We start from the raw sequence: 18,955 nt of genomic DNA, 5'->3' as shown, positions 1-18,955 counted from the left end.
TGTTGGTGAGTTATAGGTTTAACCTATATATATCAAATCATAATAATAGACCACAAGATTTCATATTTCAATACACATCCCATACATAGAGATAAAAATCATTCATATGGTGAACACCTGGTAACCGACATTAACAAGATGCATATATAAGAATATCCCCATCATTCCGGGACACCCTTCGGATATGATATAAATTTCAAAGTACTAAAGCATCCGGTACTTTGGATGGGGCTTGTTGGGCCCGATAGATCTATCTTTAGGATTCGCGTCAATTAGGGTGTCTGTTCCCTAATTCTTAGATTACCAGACTTAATAAAAAGGGGCATATTCGATTTCGATAATTCAACCATAGAATGTAGTTTCACGTACTTGTGTCTATTTTGTAAATCATTTATAAAACCTGCATGTATTCTCATCCCAAAAATATTAGATTTTAAAAGTGGGACTATAACTCACTTTCACAGATTTTTACTTCGTCGGGAAGTAAGACTTGGCCACTGGTTGATTCACGAACCTATAACAATATATACATATATATCAAAGTATGTTCAAAATATATTTACAACACTTTTAATATATTTTGATGTTTTAAGTTTATTAAGTCAGCTGTCCTCGTTAGTAACCTACAACTAGTTGTCCACAGTTAGATGTACAGAAATAAATCGATAAATATTATCTTGAATCAATCCACGACCCAGTGTATACGTATCTCAGTATTGATCACAACTCAAACTATATATATTTTGGAATCAACCTCAACCCTGTATAGCTAACTCCAACATTCACATATAGAGTGTGTATGGTTGTTCCGAAATATATATAGATGTGTCGACATGATAGGTCGAAACATTGTATACGTGTCTATGGTATCTCAAGATTACATAATATACAATACAAGTTGATTAAGTTATGGTTGGAATAGATTTGTTACCAATTTTCACGTAGCTAAAATGAGAAAAATTATCCAATCTTGTTTTACCCATAACTTCTTCATTTTAAATCCGTTTTGAGTGAATCAAATTGCTATGGTTTCATATTGAACTCTATTTTATGAATCTAAACAGAAAAGTATAGGTTTATAGTCGGAAAAATAAGTTACAAGTCATTTTTATAAAGGTAGTCATTTCAGTCGAAAGAACGACGTCTAGATGACCATTTTAGAAAACATACTTCCACTTTGAGTTTAACCATAATTTTTGGATATAGTTTCATGTCCATAATAAAAATCATTTTTTCAGAATAACAACTTTTAAATCAAAGTTTATCATAGTTTTTAATTAACTAACCCAAAACAGCCCGCGGTGTTACTACGACGGCGTAAATCCGGTTTTACGGTGTTTTTCGTGTTTCCAGGTTTTAAATCATTAACTTAGCATATCATATAGATATAGAACATGTGTTTAGTTGATTTTAAAAGTCAAGTTAGAAGGATTAACTTTTGTTTGCGAACAAGTTTAGAATTAACTAAACTATGTTCTAGTGATTACAAGTTTAAACCTTCGAATAAGATAGCTTTATATGTATGAATTGAATGATGTTATGAACATCATTAGTACCTTAAGTTCCTTGGATAAACCTACTGGAAAAGTGAAAAATGGATCTAGCTTCAATGGATCCTTGGATGGCTCGAAGTTCTTGAAGCAAAATCATGACACGAAAAACAAGTTCAAGTAAGATCATCACTTGAAATAAGATTGTTATAGTTATAGAAATTGAACCAAAGTTTGAATATGATTATTACCTTGTATTAGAATGATAACCTACTGTAATAAACAAAGATTTCTTGAGGTTGGATGATCACCTTACAAGATTGGAAGTGAGCTAGCAAACTTGAAAGTATTCTTGATTTTATGAAACTAGAACTTTTGGAATTTATGAAGAACACTTAGAACTTGAAGATAGAACTTGAGAGAGATCAATTAGATGAAGAAAATTGAAGAATGAAAGTGTTTGTAGGTGTTTTTGGTCGTTGGTGTATGGATTAGATATAAAGGATATGAAATTTTGTTTTCATGTAAATAAGTCATGAATGATTACTCATATTTTTGTAATTTTATGAGATATTTCATGCTAGTTGCCAAATGATGGTTCCCACATGTGTTAGGTGACTCACATGGGCTGCTAAGAGCTGATCATTGGAGTGTATATACCACTAGTACATACATCTAAAAGCTGTGTATTGTACGAGTACGAATACGGGTGCATACGAGTAGAATTGTTGATGAAACTGAACTAGGATGTAATTGTAAGCATTTGTGTTAAGTAGAAGTATTTTGATAAGTGTCTTGAAGTCTTTCAAAAGTGTATGAATACATATTAAAACACTACATGTATATACATTTTAACTGAGTCGTTAAGTCATCGTTAGTCGTTACATGTAAATGTTGTTTTGAAACCTTTAGGTTAACGATCTTGTTAAATGTTGTTAACCCAATGTTTATAATATCAAAAGAGATTTTAAATTATTATATTATCATGATATTATGATGTACGAATATCTCTTAATATGATATATATACATTAAATGTCGTTACAACGATAATCGTTACATATATGTCTCGTTTCAAAATCATTAAGTTAGTAGTCTTGTTTTTACATATGTAGTTCATTGTTAATATACTTAATGATATGTTTACTTATCATAATATCATGTTAACTATATATATATAACCATATATATGTCATCATATAGTTTTTACAAGTTTTAACGTTCATGAATCACCGGTCAACCTGGGTGGTCAATTGTCTATATGAAACTTATTTCAATTAATCAAGTCTTAACAAGTTTGATTGCTTAACATGTTGGAAACATTTAATCATGTAAATATCAATCTCAATTAATATATATAAACATGGAAAAGTTCGGGTCACTACACATTTCACGTGTCAAATTTGAAGAAATGTTTAGCTGAAGAGGATGTCGTAATTCCTCTTGACGAATTACGAATTACGAATTAATGATAAACTCCATTTTGTCGAAGAACCTGTCGAAATCATGGACCGTGAGGTCAAACAATTAAAACAAAGCAAAATACCGATAGTTAGAGTTCGTTGGAACGCAAGACGAGGACCCGAGTTTACTTGGGAACGTGAAGATCAAATGAAGCAAAAGTATCCACATTTGTTCACTGATATCGCTCATGAAACAGGTACTACTCAAAATTTCGGGACGAAATTTTCTTTAACGGGGAGGTACTGTGATGACCCGAAAATTTTTGACTTATTTAAACCAATTCTCTATACGATTTATTATTTTAACACGTTAAACAAAGTCTGTTAGATTGAGTCTCAAAATTTTAGAACTGTTACATATATACAATTACCTTTGACTACTCTCGACGATTCATGAACAATTATATGTATGTATATATATGTACAAGTAAAAACGACTTTTCTACAGTAAAAATTACTTTGCTACAGTAAAACACTATTTGCTACAGTGAAACCGTATTTTGCTACAGTGCTACACTATTTGCTACAGTAAAACACTATTTGATGTCGACGAACTAGCAAACAAAAACAGAAAAGGCGGCCATGCGATCGCATGGCAAAAACACTGAAAACTCATGCGATCGCATGAGCTACAGTAAATGGAAAAGTATTATAAATACACCAGTTTGCTCGACGATTTTTTTTCAACTCTTTCTTATTCTTCTTCAATTTAAATTTAAATTTATAATTATAATTATAATTTTAATTTTAAGTTTAATAATAATAAAGTATATTCGAGTGTGTTTTAATTCGGGTTTCAAACCGCTTTAAGCTAAGGAAATATTGGGTATTGTCCGGGGTATTGTTCTTGAATCCAAGGCCAACCATACAGTCATCTACCATCATTACGTCTACGCAATTTGCCTAAATATTGAGTCTCAATATTGAACTGTGAGTTTATAGTCTCCCTTTTTAAATACTTTAAATATTTTTGGGCTGAGAATATATGCAATTTATTTTAAACGCGATAAGACACAAGTACATACTAAATTCTACACTGAGTTAAACCGAAAATCCCTTAGCTTTGGTAACTAGTAGCTGCCAGCACATAGGATATGGACTGGTGGGCGCGAATAATTGTATATGGATCCATAGGGCTTGACATCCCCGTCCGAGCTAGAGCGCTAGCCTTTTAACGGACGTATGTTATTTGAGTTTAAGACACGTTGGTTTGCGTGTATTAAAACGAATGGGGTAATTATCACTATAGCGTTAAGTTTAGTTACCAGGGTGCTCTGTTACGTAGAATCTATTGATAAACTTTTGATGAAATCTTGTGGTCCATCTTTATATATGTTTATGACTCGAGCAATTAAACCTATAACTCACCAACATTCGTGTTGACTTTTTAGCATGTTTTATTCTCAGGTCCTTAGAATGCTTCCGCTGTGATGTGCTTGTTGCCTGCATGGAGTCTCTCATGCTTTGTACAAAGTTTATTGCATTCAAAATAAAACTGCGTTGTGTAATAAATAACTGGACTGTGATGTCAACCTGTAAATTAAAGACTTATGTATTTCGGGGTTTTGCTTATACCTAAGCACTCGCCCACATGTTTATAACTTTCTATGTTTAGAAAGTCACTTATTTTAATGAATGCAATATTTTATCAAAACGTATCATATAGAGGTCAAAACCTCACTGTGGAATCAATGATTAACGTGCCGCGTCAATAGCGATTTTGACGGGTCGTTACAGTACATGAGTCCTACAAGTGCTACACTGGATACACGTATTGTTAATGTCCGACATAACATTCATGATGGATCACGTATTGTTATTTTTTTTATCAAGCGTTTGAACATTAGTTATATTCAATCTTTTTATATTCTAATTTATTTATATATACAATTTTGTTCAACTTCCATCTTTGACTTGATTTATTTCTTATACACAACTTTTGTTGATTTGATTGACGTGCTCATAAATAAATATTATTTTTATAATTATTTTTAAAAATCACTTTTTAACCCTTAGATCAAAAAAAGACTTTCAAATACCCCTTAATCTAATGGTTCAAAATGATCCTATATTTATATTAGCTAATAAATCAATGTTGATTCTTAAACTACCTAAAATGACCCTTTAATAATGAAAAACACAGGAGTAAATAAATAAGAAGGGGTTCATGAAATAATATTCATTCACGACATGCGAAAAACAAAATCCTAACTTTCTCTCCCAAATTATCTACTGACAGCCGACTGATTTTACCTTCATAATTAGGGTTTTTTGGATTAAAATTCTGATTTCCATTGATATATAGACGTACTCGGTTGAAGATTAATCTTTTAACAGGTTCACTTTATACTTCTTTTCCTTCGATATATTGTTGGTTTTCTTTATCGATTTCCTTTTCCCAATTTGATTAAGAGTAAGGTTTTTGATTTGTGGTCTTTTCGTTTTATGTTGCTGTGTAGATAATGATGATGCTAAAGAGTCCAATTATAGAATTGGCAATTTGGACCTTGAAATCAAGTAAGTTTGTTTTTATGGTTGCTTATTGCTTTTCCTTTTTATTCATTCACACTGAACCATATACATGTGTTGCACATCAACATATTAGATTTTTTGCATGTTAGGTGAAAATAATGTGACTCACATAATAATAATAGTAAAGTATGAGATCAAGGAAAAGAAAGATAATTTAACTTTCATGAAATAGATAATTTAACTTTCGTGAAAAGAAGTTTTTGCAACTACTGAATATAATTTTCAAACTACCTATCATTTACAAGGGTAGGAATAATATTGAAACTACCATTAATTTTCTGTCATAATTTGTCTAGTCTACCATATTTACTAATGTTATTGTAAACACATGTCAGATGTAATATAAGATCGATTGATGATACTACCCCTTTATTTTATATCTGTTGTTCATACTACTTCATACAAGTGATAACATGGGTGGGTCGGGTTAAAAGTACTAATATGTCTTATTTATAATAGTAAAATTTGAGATGTCAAGAGTACTAATATGTAAATGTGTCAAACGTATTAATGTGTCATTTTTACATGTTTGACACATTAGAGATGAAATCTGACATTAATCGGTCAATCTATTTAAATGAGTAGAAATTGCTACCTTTAGTAATAATTGAGTGTGACTAAATGTAAATGTGAACAAAAGAATTGTTAGGACATGAGATATCACAAAATCATCGGCAGCAATCATCGAGACAAAGAGATATGAACACACCGAAACCGAAATTGATAAAGATGACGGAGGTGATATAAGTGAACTGTGTGTGGCTATAGCTATCCGACCCCGATATTCCTGACTCATAAATAAAAATTAATGGTAACTTTATACTTACTATTTGAACTATGATGTAGGTAGTAAGTTCATACGATTGGTTAAAGCTAAAGTTAGCTAACTATCTCCATTATGAAGCGTATATATCTTATACTGAGACAACTTTTTGTTTTCTGTTTTAACTTTCAACCCCTCAGCAGATTGAGTCTTCAAAGACAACAGGCCGCACCCTTCTCGACGCGTAAACGGAAAGAATGTTGTTATCGCATCCAGGTAAGCGACCCACATAACAAATGCCATGATTATGTTTATTCTTCATTATAATTAATACGGGTACTTAATTTACTTGTGCTTTTGCATTATACTGATCACAGAGTTGGTGAAGTTAAGAACAAATTATTGTATTTTATAACTGCAAAGTGGGCATGGATATACAAGTGGATTAGCCATCTTTTAATCATATATATAACTAGATGGATGATTTCAAGGGTCAGTTTCAGATTCATATGTGTGTTGATCATCCACATTTCCAGAGCAGGTAATTAATTATTTGGTTATTGAATAAATTTTAATAAACAAAAATCACCATATCATATAAAAAATTCTTGATTCTTTATATAGCTGTATTAGAGTTTACCAAATTATATCTTTTGGACTACTAATTTTCAGAATTGCATTTCAAGGTTTGGACTCGATTCTTCATTTAATTGGGTTAAATGGCTACCCTTTATAAAGGATTGACGGTGATTAACGTTCTACTATAGAAACAATGAACCAATGGCGTTGAACGGATCCGAAATTGTTGTTATCATCTCATTTAAAAAACTGTAAGTTTCAAAATTCTATAGCGTTTGAATTTTATTTCAAGGCATCAAATATTCATCGATTTTTATGATAGTTAACCACGCTATTTTCTATGGGGATTACTATTTGGTATAACATTGAGTGATTTGTGATATGTCGGACCTCTAGAATGGGGTAGTTTAATTCTTTATGTAAAGGGCAACTTCGTCGAGACTCAAAAGCTGGTAATAGAAAATGGGTTGGTCAGGAAGAGCAGGTGATGGGTCATAGTGGGTTAATTGCAGTTTATCAAAGTGTTAATCTGATTTCTATTTAATGGAGTAAGAAGGTATCAAGAAGGCTGCATCATTAAAATTAATATATGGGCATCTTTTGATAAGTTTCATGTGCCCATTTAATCCACCAAAGATAAACCCTTTATTTGTAGAAATTACTATATTATTAATGTTAATTTTAATAATATGTTGAAATGAAGGTTTTAGTCCTTTATTTGCTAAAAAAATATGTTATCAATTTCCAATTGAATATGTTGTACAACATGTCATATGTGCAAATGAAGAGTTTTGAAATAAGAAGCATGCAACACCTACACCTCTGTTGAAGGATGTCGTATTCTAAACATGATCATTATTGGCTCTTGGGGATCCAGCACCCCATTTGGTATCATTGAGTAAAGGTTAAAACGGGTTCAGACCGTGTTCAAATGACACACAACACTTTTTGTTTTATAGAATGCGCAAAAAAAAAAAAAAAAACTTTGCAATATCTAACGTTTAAGACATTCGTGTAAATGGGTCGGGTTTGGTTGAACTGAAAGAGAAGCGGTTGATCAATCGCCCCTCTCATCTTCTCAAATTAATCAAATACAAATAAAAATAAAAATATGAAGATTAAAATCAATCAAACCTCTCGAATCACAACATTCGATGTTAAAGCATTACATCTATGAATTCAACTGCAAATTTGAAATTAACCACTTTTTGGCGATGCTTACACCAGAAAGATCAAACATAGGCTGCAAAACACCACGATTTTCGGCAAGCGTAAACAAAAACTCATGAAAAAATGTGGGTTTAGATTAAGGGTTTAAGGTTTAGGTTAGGGTTTAGATTCTAGGGTGTAGGATTTTGGGTTTAGATTTAGGGTTTAAGGTTTATATTTTAGGGCTTCGGGTTTAGGGTTGGAGTTTAGAGTTTTTAGGGTTTAGGTTAGGGTTTAGGGTTAAGATTTAGGGTGTAGGGTTTAGAGTTTAGGTTTTGGATTTTTAGTTTAGATTTAGGGTTTAGATTTTAGAGTTTAGGGTTTAGAATTTAGAGTTTAGGGTGTAGATTTTAGAGTTTAGGTTTAGGGTTTTGGGTTTAGGTTTAGGGTTTAGTGTTTAAGGTTTAGGTTGGAGTTTAGATTCTAGGGTGTAGGGTTTTGGGTTTAGATTTAGGGTTTAGGGTTTAGGTTTAGGGTTTAGATTCTAGGGTTTATATTTTAGGGCTTAGGGTTTGGGGTTAGGGTTTAGAGTTTTTAGGGTGTAAGTTTTAGAGTTTAGGTTTACATTTTTGGGTTTAGATTTAGGGTTTAGGTTAGGGTTTAGGGTTTAGATTTAGGGTTTAGATTTTAGGGTTTAGAGTTTAGATTTAGGGTTTAGATTAGAGGGTGTAGGATTTTAGGTTTAGATTCAGGCTTATTGTAGGGTGTAGGGTTTTGGGTTTAGGTTTAGGGTTTAGATTCTAGGGTTTAAGGTTTATATTTTAGGGCTTAGGGTTTAGGGTTAGGGTTTAGAGTTTTTAGGGTTTAGATTTAGGGTGTGGGGTTTAAATTTTAGGTTTAGGGTTTTGGGTTTAGATTTAGAGTTTAGGTTTGGGTTTACGGTTTTGATTTAGGTTTTAGAGTTTAGGTTTTAGGTTTTGGGTTTAGATTTAAGGTTTAGGGTTTAGGTTATAGTTTAGGGTTTAGAATCTACGGTGTAGGGTTTTGGGTTTAGATTTAGGGTTTAGGGTTTAAGTTTAGAGTTTAGATTATAGGGCTTAGAGTTTATATTTTAGGGCTCAGGGTTTAGGGTTTAGTGTTTTTAGGGTTTATGTTAGGGTTTAGGGTTTAGATTTAGGGGGTAGGGTTTAGAGTTTAGGTTTAGAGTTTTGAGTTTATATTTAGGGTTTAGATTTATGGTTTAGGGTTTAGAGTTTAGGTTTAGGGTTTTGGGTTTAAATTTAGGGTTTAAGATTAGATTCTAGGGTTTAGATTTTAGGGCTTAGGGTTTATGGTTAAGGTTTAGCTTTAGTTTTTTATTAAAAGGATTTAGAAGAGTTTAGGGTTTAAGGTGTAGAGTTTAGATTTTAGGGTGTAAGGTTTAGATTTTAGCTTTTGCATAATAACTTTATCATCTGAACATTACCACGAACAATCAACTTAGTAGTCAAAATGGCCCGTTGAATGTGACTAATATATGATTCACGTTAATTGTATTCAATATGAGCTATTGGGTTTTGTCGACTCTTATCATTGTGTAAAAAATTATACAGTAATTCATAACAAATAGCTCTTTGTCTCTACATGATAATGCTAAAAACGAACATATATTTCATAGCATTATTCCTCAAGAAAGACAAGCTTTTAGTTGCAATTGTTGTATTTACAAGTGATATTCGTTTAAATAATAAAAGGTGAAGACAAAAGACAGATTCGACGAATTGAAGACGCAAATGACCAAAAAGCTAAAAAGTACAAAGCACAATCAAAGTGGTTCAAATTATTGACGAGAAACGTCTCGAAATTACAAGAGTACAAGACACAAAACGCTAAATACAAGATATTAAATTGTACGAAAAGACGTTCGAAAATCCGGAACGGGGACCAGAGTCAACTCTCAACGCTCGACGCAACGGACTAAAAATTACGAGTCACCTATGCACATAAATATAATATAATATTTAAATAATTCTTAAAATTATTTATATATTATATATATATTTATAAACCGTCAGCAAGAAGCAAACAAGCTCATGTGAGCTGGAAAAACAGGCCATGCGATCGCATGGCCTGGCAGTTATAAAACCATGCGATCGCATGGTGAACAGTATCTGGTCACACTCCTATAAATTTCGCAGTTTGGTGATCAATTTAACACATCTTTTTCTCTTCCTATCTATCAACGTATATATATATATATATATATATATATATATATATATATATATATATATATATATATATATATATATATATATATATATATATATATTAATTATAATTTTAATTTTAATTTTAATAATAAGGGTATGTTAGCGAATGTTGTAAGGGTGTAAGTCGAAATTCTGTCCGTGTAACGCTACGCTATTTTTAATCATTGTAAGTTATGTTCAATCTTTTTAAATTAATGTCTCGTAGCTAAGTTATTATTATGCTTATTTAAGCCGAAGTAATCGTGATGTTGGACTAAATATTAAAATTGGGTAATTGGGCTTTGGACCATAATTGGGGTTTGGATAAAATAACGACACTTGTGGAAATTAGACTATGGGCTATTAATGGGTTTTATATTAACTTAACGATACCTCGTTAATTTAATATAAAGGTTATAATTTGACGTATCTATAAATAACCACATACGCTTAATCGGGTACGGTGGGCGGGATATCTATAAATACCAATCATTGTTCATTTTACCGGACACGGAACTGGATTAATAGTTAATAGACTTGTTGAAACAGGGGTGGATTAAATTCAAGGGTAATTGGTGTAATTGTTGACAAAGTAGTAAAACCTTGGACTACACGCAGTCGATAACCTGGTGTATTCATTAAACAAAGTATTAAGACCTTGTTACAATTCGAATCCCCAATTAGTTGAAATATTTGACTTCGGGAATAAGAATAATTTGACGAAGACTTCCGCACTTTATGATTATGACTGATGGACTATTATGGACAAATACGTATGGACATATCGAATAATCCAGGACAAAGAACAATTAACCCATGGTAATAAACTAAAATCAACACGTCGAACATCATGATTACGGAAGTTTAAATAAGCATAATTCCTTTATTTCATATTTAATTTCCTTTATTTCATATTTAATTGCACTTTTAATTATCGCACTTCAATTTATTGTCATTTTAATTATCGTACTTTTTAATTATCGAAATTTTATTTACCGTTATTTTATTTAATTGCACTTTAATTTATCGCACTTTAATTATTGTCATTTACTTTACGCTTTAAATTAAGTTATATTTATTTTTAATATTTTACATTAGGTTTTAGCTGCGACTAAAGTTTTAAAATCGACAAACCGGTCATTAAACGGTAAAAACCCCTTTTTATAATAATAATACTACTTATATATATTTTTGTATTTTTACAATTATAAGTTAAAAATATAGCGTTAAACTTGGCAAGTTCCCTGTGGACGAACCGGACTTACTAAAAACTACACTACTGTACGATTAGGTACACTGCCTATAAGTGTTGTAGCAAGGTTTAGGTATATCCACTCTATAAATAAATAAATAACTTGTGTAAAATTGTATCGTATTTAATAGTATTTCCTTGTAAAAATATAACTATTTTGTATACACCTCTACGCACATCACTACACCTATATCATTTCAAACATCACAAATTATTTGATGCACATAGTTGATACATGATAGGAGTTTTGAATGAAACGAATTCATTAACCAATTTAGGATCCGCTTCCAATCCAAGAACTTTTTCAAGTTTGATGTTAATGGAAGCATGTATAAACTCAACACCTTCCAAATACAATTTAAAAGATATTGATAAATGATTTCAACTTTCAAAAATCCCGCAAAATCGCGGGTCTTTGACTAGTATATATATATTACGGAGTTACTACTATTAAATAATGTATTAATATATTGCACATTTATTTATACTTAGCCCAGTAACTTATTATTCTGACGCTATTTTCTTACTTTTAGTTTTCATGACAAAAACGTAATTTCTATGGTTCTCATGTTATGTCAATCATATTTCATATATGCAATAAAGACAAACTTGATATACAACTGATACTTTAAAATTAATTTATATTTGAGAAGGGCACAAAATTAGGTCAAAACCATAAGTTATAATTAGAGATTAGAGATAAATCAATAAATCAAAAACAAAATTACAAACACTAATATAACATTACTTTAGTTGGTCACCGACAACGATAGGAGGCCTCTTGTTTTCCATTAATAAAAAAGTTAATAAGCTCACAAAAATAAGCTTATCAATGCCCACTTTTTGGGAAAGATTTTTATTTTCTTATAAACATAGCATTTCATCTAAGTTTTTCTGTAAATATAGTTATCTTTTTCTTTGCATAAAAAAAATCTAATTTTTCCTGTTGTTGCAAAGTGTTGTGTCGACATTGAAGAAAAGCTAAAACAGATCCAAACAAAAAAAGTTACAGACAAAGACACATTCAATGTAAACAGATTAATGTAAGTACCATCAATTTCTTGTTTGTTTGATTTTCATGAGAGCTCCTCCACAAATTTCCACAGCCACATAACACGTGCTTTAATCAAATATCACAATTATTCTAACAAAATAGACATTTTTTTATTCAGTATCTATAAATAAATTCCAGTTCTTCTATGTTATGTATGCTATAAAACTATAAAGGTATAGATCTTGATTGTATTGAAAAATTTTGTTGACTGTCAAAGTCAACAATGGCAACCATTGTATGCCAGAAGTTAGGTGTTTTGCTGCCTAACGAGCGACTATGTCACCAACCGGAGTTGCACTTTAAAACGACACAGTTTAGTATGCAAGCAGTTGAGCATGGATTCGGGAAGAAACCCGGGTTCGGATTCGGTTCTAACAGAATCATCAAAAAGACTAATGCTTTGGCTACAGAGGTCTCCATTGATGAACCCAAGGTACTTTTATTGTTATATGTTCTTTTGGGTCAATTTTAGCATAAAGTTATATATTATGTTATGATTTCATTTAATTTGAAATATTACATTATGTGTAGAGGGGTAAACAATATAAAAATACTTAATAAGTTAAGTTCACCTGCTTGAATATTATACCTATTGGAATGCAGCTTGAGAGTTGAAAGAGAGCACCCAATGTTATCATCACTGAGTGGTCCTAAAACTGCTATATATGGCATGTGTAGAAATAGAAGAAACTAAAACAAAATACATGGGTCCCACTTTCGGAATCCACATATAAATCCAAGTTCAAAATTTATGTCAAATTCAACACATTGTAGTTGCAGTATTTTGCATATGTCAAAAAGACAGGTTTGCACACAAAGATCGTAAAGAAATGAACGGGTCAGGCGAGTTAGGTAGTAAATTAAAATGGGCATTCACAAATGAATCAGACTATGCCAGATGAACCGTAACACTTATTGTCCAATTTTTTTGTAAATCAGTTAGAAACTCAAGTATGAACAAAAGTATATATTATCTGAAAAATAATCAAATTTTTGACCAAGAAGATTTTAAAGATTAATTAAAAAGTAGTTTATGGGCAACTTTTAACTTAGTTAGCCTATTTGACCTGTTTCCTTTTACTATAGATTCTGTTCAACCATTGGAGATAAAACATAGTCCAAATTGACCTGTTCAACTAATGGGTGAAAATTACCACCTTCATCTTTCACACTTTGCAAATACAGGCATCCACCCCACTTAGTGATAAAGACAAGATTCTGGCCAACTATGTACCAATCTATGTTATGCTTCAGGTAACTTCATAAGACCAACATTATTTATTTCTTTCCGAAATTTCAACGCACCAACCTGGCATATACATGTATCTACAGCTAGATATAATAACAAGCGAAAATGTTCTTAAAGACAAAGCTGGGCTCGAGAAGCAACTAAAGCAGTTGCAGGGTGCAGGGGTCGATGGTGTCATGTGTGACGTATGGTGGGGAATTGTTGAATCCAAAGGACCGAAAAAGTACGACTGGAGTGGTTACCGGTCACTGTTTCAACTTGTTCAAGATTGCAAGTTGAAGATGCAAGTTGTAATGTCGTTTCATCAATGTGGTGGCAACGTTGGAGACGTTGTCAACATTCCCATCCCAAAATGGGTACTTGAATTCGGAGAAACGGATCCGGATATTTTTTATACCAATCGAGCGGGAAATAGTAACAACGAGTATCTTACTATTGGTGTGGATCATCAACCACTGTTTGGTGGTCGAACTGCTATTCAGGTTAGATTTATTAATAGCACAAAATGGGCAGAGAGTGGCCTGCGTGTTGCTGTGGAAAATAGTTACTCCGTATATCTTAAATCCAAAAAAAAAAAAAAACCAAATTGGAAAAAAATAAAAATAAATAAATAATGACGTCATGTTGACGCCATGATGGCGCCATGCTGACGTCAGTGTCCACTAAAAATGGAAAAAGAAAACGAAAAGTTGCCAAAATACCCCCCACAAATGCATAATACCAAAGGGCGCTGTTCAGTGGGTAAGACGAAGCGGATGTTGGCACCGTTTAGTGTATTTACAAATACAAATTAAAACAGTTTAGAAAGCGTGTATAAACTTACTTTAAGACGGGCACATTATTGATCTAGTAATGTTATTATTAAAACAATAACGAGATATAATGTTTATGAATGCAGCTTTATAGTGATTACATGAAGAGCTTCAGGGAGAACATGGCTGATTTTTTGGAAGCAGAACTGTTTATCGATATCGAGGTTGGTCTTGGGCCCGCAGGAGAGCTCAGGTACCCCTCGTACCCGCAAAACCAGGGTTGGAGTTTCCCCGGTATAGGTGAATTTCAGGTGAGAATAAACACTAACAGAATACTAACATGAAGTTAAATTAGTTATTTATACGGATTTATAAAATTACTGTATATCATAGTTATAAATTATAGAAAACTGAGACGCGAAGCTGAAAGCTGAAACGCGAAACACAAAAATTTGAGATAAAAGATTGAATAATTTTTTGTTTGAAAAAACGGGTCCCGACCCAACCCGACCTGACCCAACCCATTCGGAACCGACTCATTTGGACCTGTTTAAAATCTGACCCGTTTGACATATAATCCGTTTTGACCCAAACCCATTTTGACCCGTTACCCAAACTAAACCAACCCGGCCCATTAGCCAGGTATAGTTGTAATATGTGAAAGTTATTTTGAACGGAACTGTATTGTTGCTAAATTTTCCAACAAGTTGTTGATGTGAAATTAACATAAAAAAGGGTATCTGCAGTGCTACGACAAATATCTAAAAGCAGATTTTCTAGAGGCTGCAACGAATGTGGGCCACCCCGAATGGGGATTGCCTGATGATGCAGGAGAATACAACAACACGCCCGATCAAACGGCTTTTTTTGGATCAAAAGGTTACCTGAGTGAAAAGGGAAAGTTTTTCTTGACTTGGTATTCAAACAAGTTGATAATCCATGGTGATCAGATTCTAGATGAAGCCAACAAAGCCTTTTTGGGTTGTAAAGTGAAGCTAGCTACTAAGGTACTAACAAAAAATAAAGATAAACATGAATAGTATATAAAATTTAATGGTATTATATAAATCGTATGATGAAATAGATATCAGGTATACATTGGTGGTACAAAGATGATAGTCATGCTGCAGAGCTAACTGCAGGATACTACAATTTAAACGATCGAGACGGGTATCGGCCCATTGCACGTATGCTATCGAGACATTACGGTTGTTTCAATTTCACTTGTCTCGAGATGAGGGACTCTGAACAAGATGAAGCTGCAAAAAGTGGACCTCAAAAACTTGTTCAACAGGTTAAATAAATACAAATAAGCCCTAACTTTTATGTTATAAAATGGCAAGAAACATAGTTAGCTTATGATGATTATAAATGTGTAAGAACAGGTGTTTAGTGGGGTGAAAAGAGAGAAGGTTCTAATGGCGGGTGAAAATGCACTTGAACAATATGATCGTGCTGGTTATAATCAAATGCTTATCGGTGTGAGGCCAAATGGTGTAAGCAGAAACGAACCACCGAAACTGAAGATGGAAGCTTTCACTTTTCTTCGATTAGGAGACACGTTGCTAAAAAAGGAAAATTTTAGGTTATTCAAAACATTTGTGAAAAAACTCCATGCTGATCAGGTATGTGTCTAGAAAAAATCTGATTTTTATGGTAATAATTTACAAACGATCTGGATAAATATTCACCGTTGAAGTTGAATGTTATTCAGTGAATTTGTTTGTGACATCTGATTGACTGACTGACAGACAAATGCTGTCGAATCGTTCAGCAATCTGTGATGAACCATTCAGAATTGAAAACTTTTGAATAGTGATAATACTACAATCACAAACAGTAAAAAATAACTTGCTAAGTGAAAATGTATGAACTTTATTTCAGGAACATGTATCTGATCCAAGAAATTATACAAGTGTAGTCCCGTTAGAGCGATCAAAAGCTGAGATACCAATTGAGGAACTGTTGAAAGCAACTGAAATGCTTGAACCATTCCCATTTGATGATGAAACCGACATGAGCGTTGGGGGTGTGTTTGACGATTTTATTGATGAAATCCTTAACATTATCCCTTTCCTCTAAAACAAGGAACCAAAGGATCAGTCGATCAGAAACAATGCAGCTTTCAAATGTCTATAAGAGTTTACAAATTGGGCAGCTACAGAACATATGTTGTATAATTGATGTATATGAAATAAATATCTTTTCATTTCAATTGTAGTAAATATCAATATCAATAAATAAGTTAACAGGTGTCTCCTGTGTATACATATTGGTAATAACAATGCCAAGAATTATAAAACCACTGAACAATGAAATATTTTTGAGACAGCTAGCGATCAATACGAAAGGTTTATGTGAGTTCATACAAAGGCCGATTATTGTGTGTATTTTCTGATTTTGTTAACTTACTTGAATGTTCATGCTTGAAATCTGCGTAGTCAGTCAAAGCTCCTTGGCATCAGTCTATTATCAGCAGGGGAGGTGATCGACATTTGACAGTTAGGGGCAGGGTGGTTTTAAGGGGCTCAATTTTTTTTATATATGTAGAAAGATTTGAGAAACATGGTAACTAGTACGGAGTATTTCACAACTGAAGCAGCATAGGTAGACCCAAAAGTCAACAATCAAATGCATTAGAAGAAAAAAAAAAAAAGAAATCAAAGTACTCTTTTAAATAGTTTACTAGTTAAAGACCCGCGATTTCGCGGGATTTTTTAAAGGGTCTAATCATTTAAGCTATAAAATTAAATATATATAAATTAAAAAACTATTATTATGTGTAGAAGAATATTAAACCAACGAATAAATAAAAAAACAAAATTTTGATTCAAATCAAATAAATCATTTTCGATATCGTGATGTAGTTTTAGGCGATTGAATTAAAAATTATGGATGGTTATCTCAAATCTGCGTTGTATTTTCCCACATATTCGACAATGTAGTTATTCTTGTTAGATAATCATGAATTTTGAATAATGTCATACATCTTTGTCTTGTTGTTAGTACTTTGTGCATCCCTAAGAAAGTCTTCTGTCGTAATTCGTCAACCTATAATGAGTTGAAACATTATATTTGTAATAAAATGCATCATATCGTAATTTTTTATTTTGTTTTATTTTGTTTTTGCGGTGTTTCATAATTGATTCTCTATTCTTTGCTTTTTTTTTTCTTTTCTTTCTACAAATTTAAAAAAATAAATAACATATTACTTATATTTGACTCATCTAAATGTAGTTAGAATAAATTATTTCAATTTTTGTAATCTAATACTTTATAACCTACCCTAAACCCACTAAACTCTAAACCCTAAACCCTAAACCAACCATAAACCACCAACCCTAAACCCTAGACATTAAACACTGAACTTTAAACCCTAAACCCTATATCTTAAACCCGAAACCTTAAATTCTAAAATCTAAACCAAAACTCTAAACCCTAAACCATATACCCTAACCCTATACACTAAATCCTAAATCCTACAGACTAAACCCTAAACCTTAAACCCTATATCTATACTCTAAACCATAAATTGTAAAAACTAAACCCTAAGCCATAAACCCTAAATCATAAAATCTAAAATCAAAATCTTAAAGTCTAAACCATAAACCCTAAACACTAAACCATATACACTAAACTCTAAACCCTAAACCATATATCTAAACCTTAAAGCTTAAACCATAAACCATAAACCACCAACCCTTAACCCTACACACTAAACCCTAAACCCTAAATCCCAAACCCTAAACCCTATACCTTAAACCCTAAACCATAAATTCTAAAATCTATACTCTAAACCCTAAACCCTATACATTAAACCCTAAACTCTATATCTAAACCATAAACCATAAACCATAAAACCCTAAACTCTATACCATAAAATCAAAAATCTAAACCCTAAAATCTAAAGCCTAAACTCTAAAGCCTAAACTCTAAACCCTATACTCTTAAACCTAAACCCTAAACACTAAACCGTAAATCCTATAAACTAAACCCTAAAGCATATATTCTAAAATCTTAACCCTAAACCTTCAATCCTAAACTGTAAACCATAAACCGTAAACCCTAAAAAAGCAATTCCAAAACCTTAAACCATTAACTCTCAACGTTAATCCTTTTTATCCATTAAGCTTAAACGCTATACACTAAACTCCAAACCCTAAACCCTAAATCTAAACCATAAACCCTAATCCCTAATCCCTAAACCGACACTAAATCCTAAACCACCAACCCTTTATCTTACACACTAAACCCTAAACCCTAAACCCCAGACCTTAAATTCTAAAATCTAAACCCTAAATTTTAAACCCTAAACCATATATCTATACTCTACCATAAATTGTAAAAACTAAATCATAAGCCTCAAACCCTGTACCTTAAACCCTAAACCATAAATTCTAAAATCTAAACCTTAAACCTTAAAGTCTAAACCATAAACCCTA

At 32.2% G+C, this 18,955-nt stretch overlaps 1 protein-coding gene across 1 annotated transcript; it reads left to right on the top strand.

Moving 5' to 3' along the window:
* Positions 1 to 12,652: 12,652 nt before the first annotated feature.
* Positions 12,653 to 16,791, top strand: LOC139852112 (beta-amylase-like). Its single transcript, XM_071841337.1, has 8 exons — positions 12,653 to 12,945; positions 13,698 to 13,766; positions 13,845 to 14,243; positions 14,660 to 14,824; positions 15,260 to 15,520; positions 15,598 to 15,807; positions 15,899 to 16,138; positions 16,398 to 16,791. The coding sequence occupies exons 1-8, from the start codon at positions 12,736 to 12,738 to the stop codon at positions 16,593 to 16,595; spliced, it is 1,752 nt and encodes a 583-aa protein (XP_071697438.1). The 5' UTR covers positions 12,653 to 12,735; the 3' UTR covers positions 16,596 to 16,791.
* The last annotated feature ends 2,164 nt before the right edge of the window (positions 16,792 to 18,955 follow it).

This window comes from Rutidosis leptorrhynchoides, chromosome 6 (genome assembly GCF_046630445.1).
Source record: "Rutidosis leptorrhynchoides isolate AG116_Rl617_1_P2 chromosome 6, CSIRO_AGI_Rlap_v1, whole genome shotgun sequence".
Lineage (NCBI taxonomy): Eukaryota > Viridiplantae > Streptophyta > Magnoliopsida > Asterales > Asteraceae > Rutidosis > Rutidosis leptorrhynchoides.
This window is presented reverse-complemented; position numbering and strand designations above follow the sequence as displayed.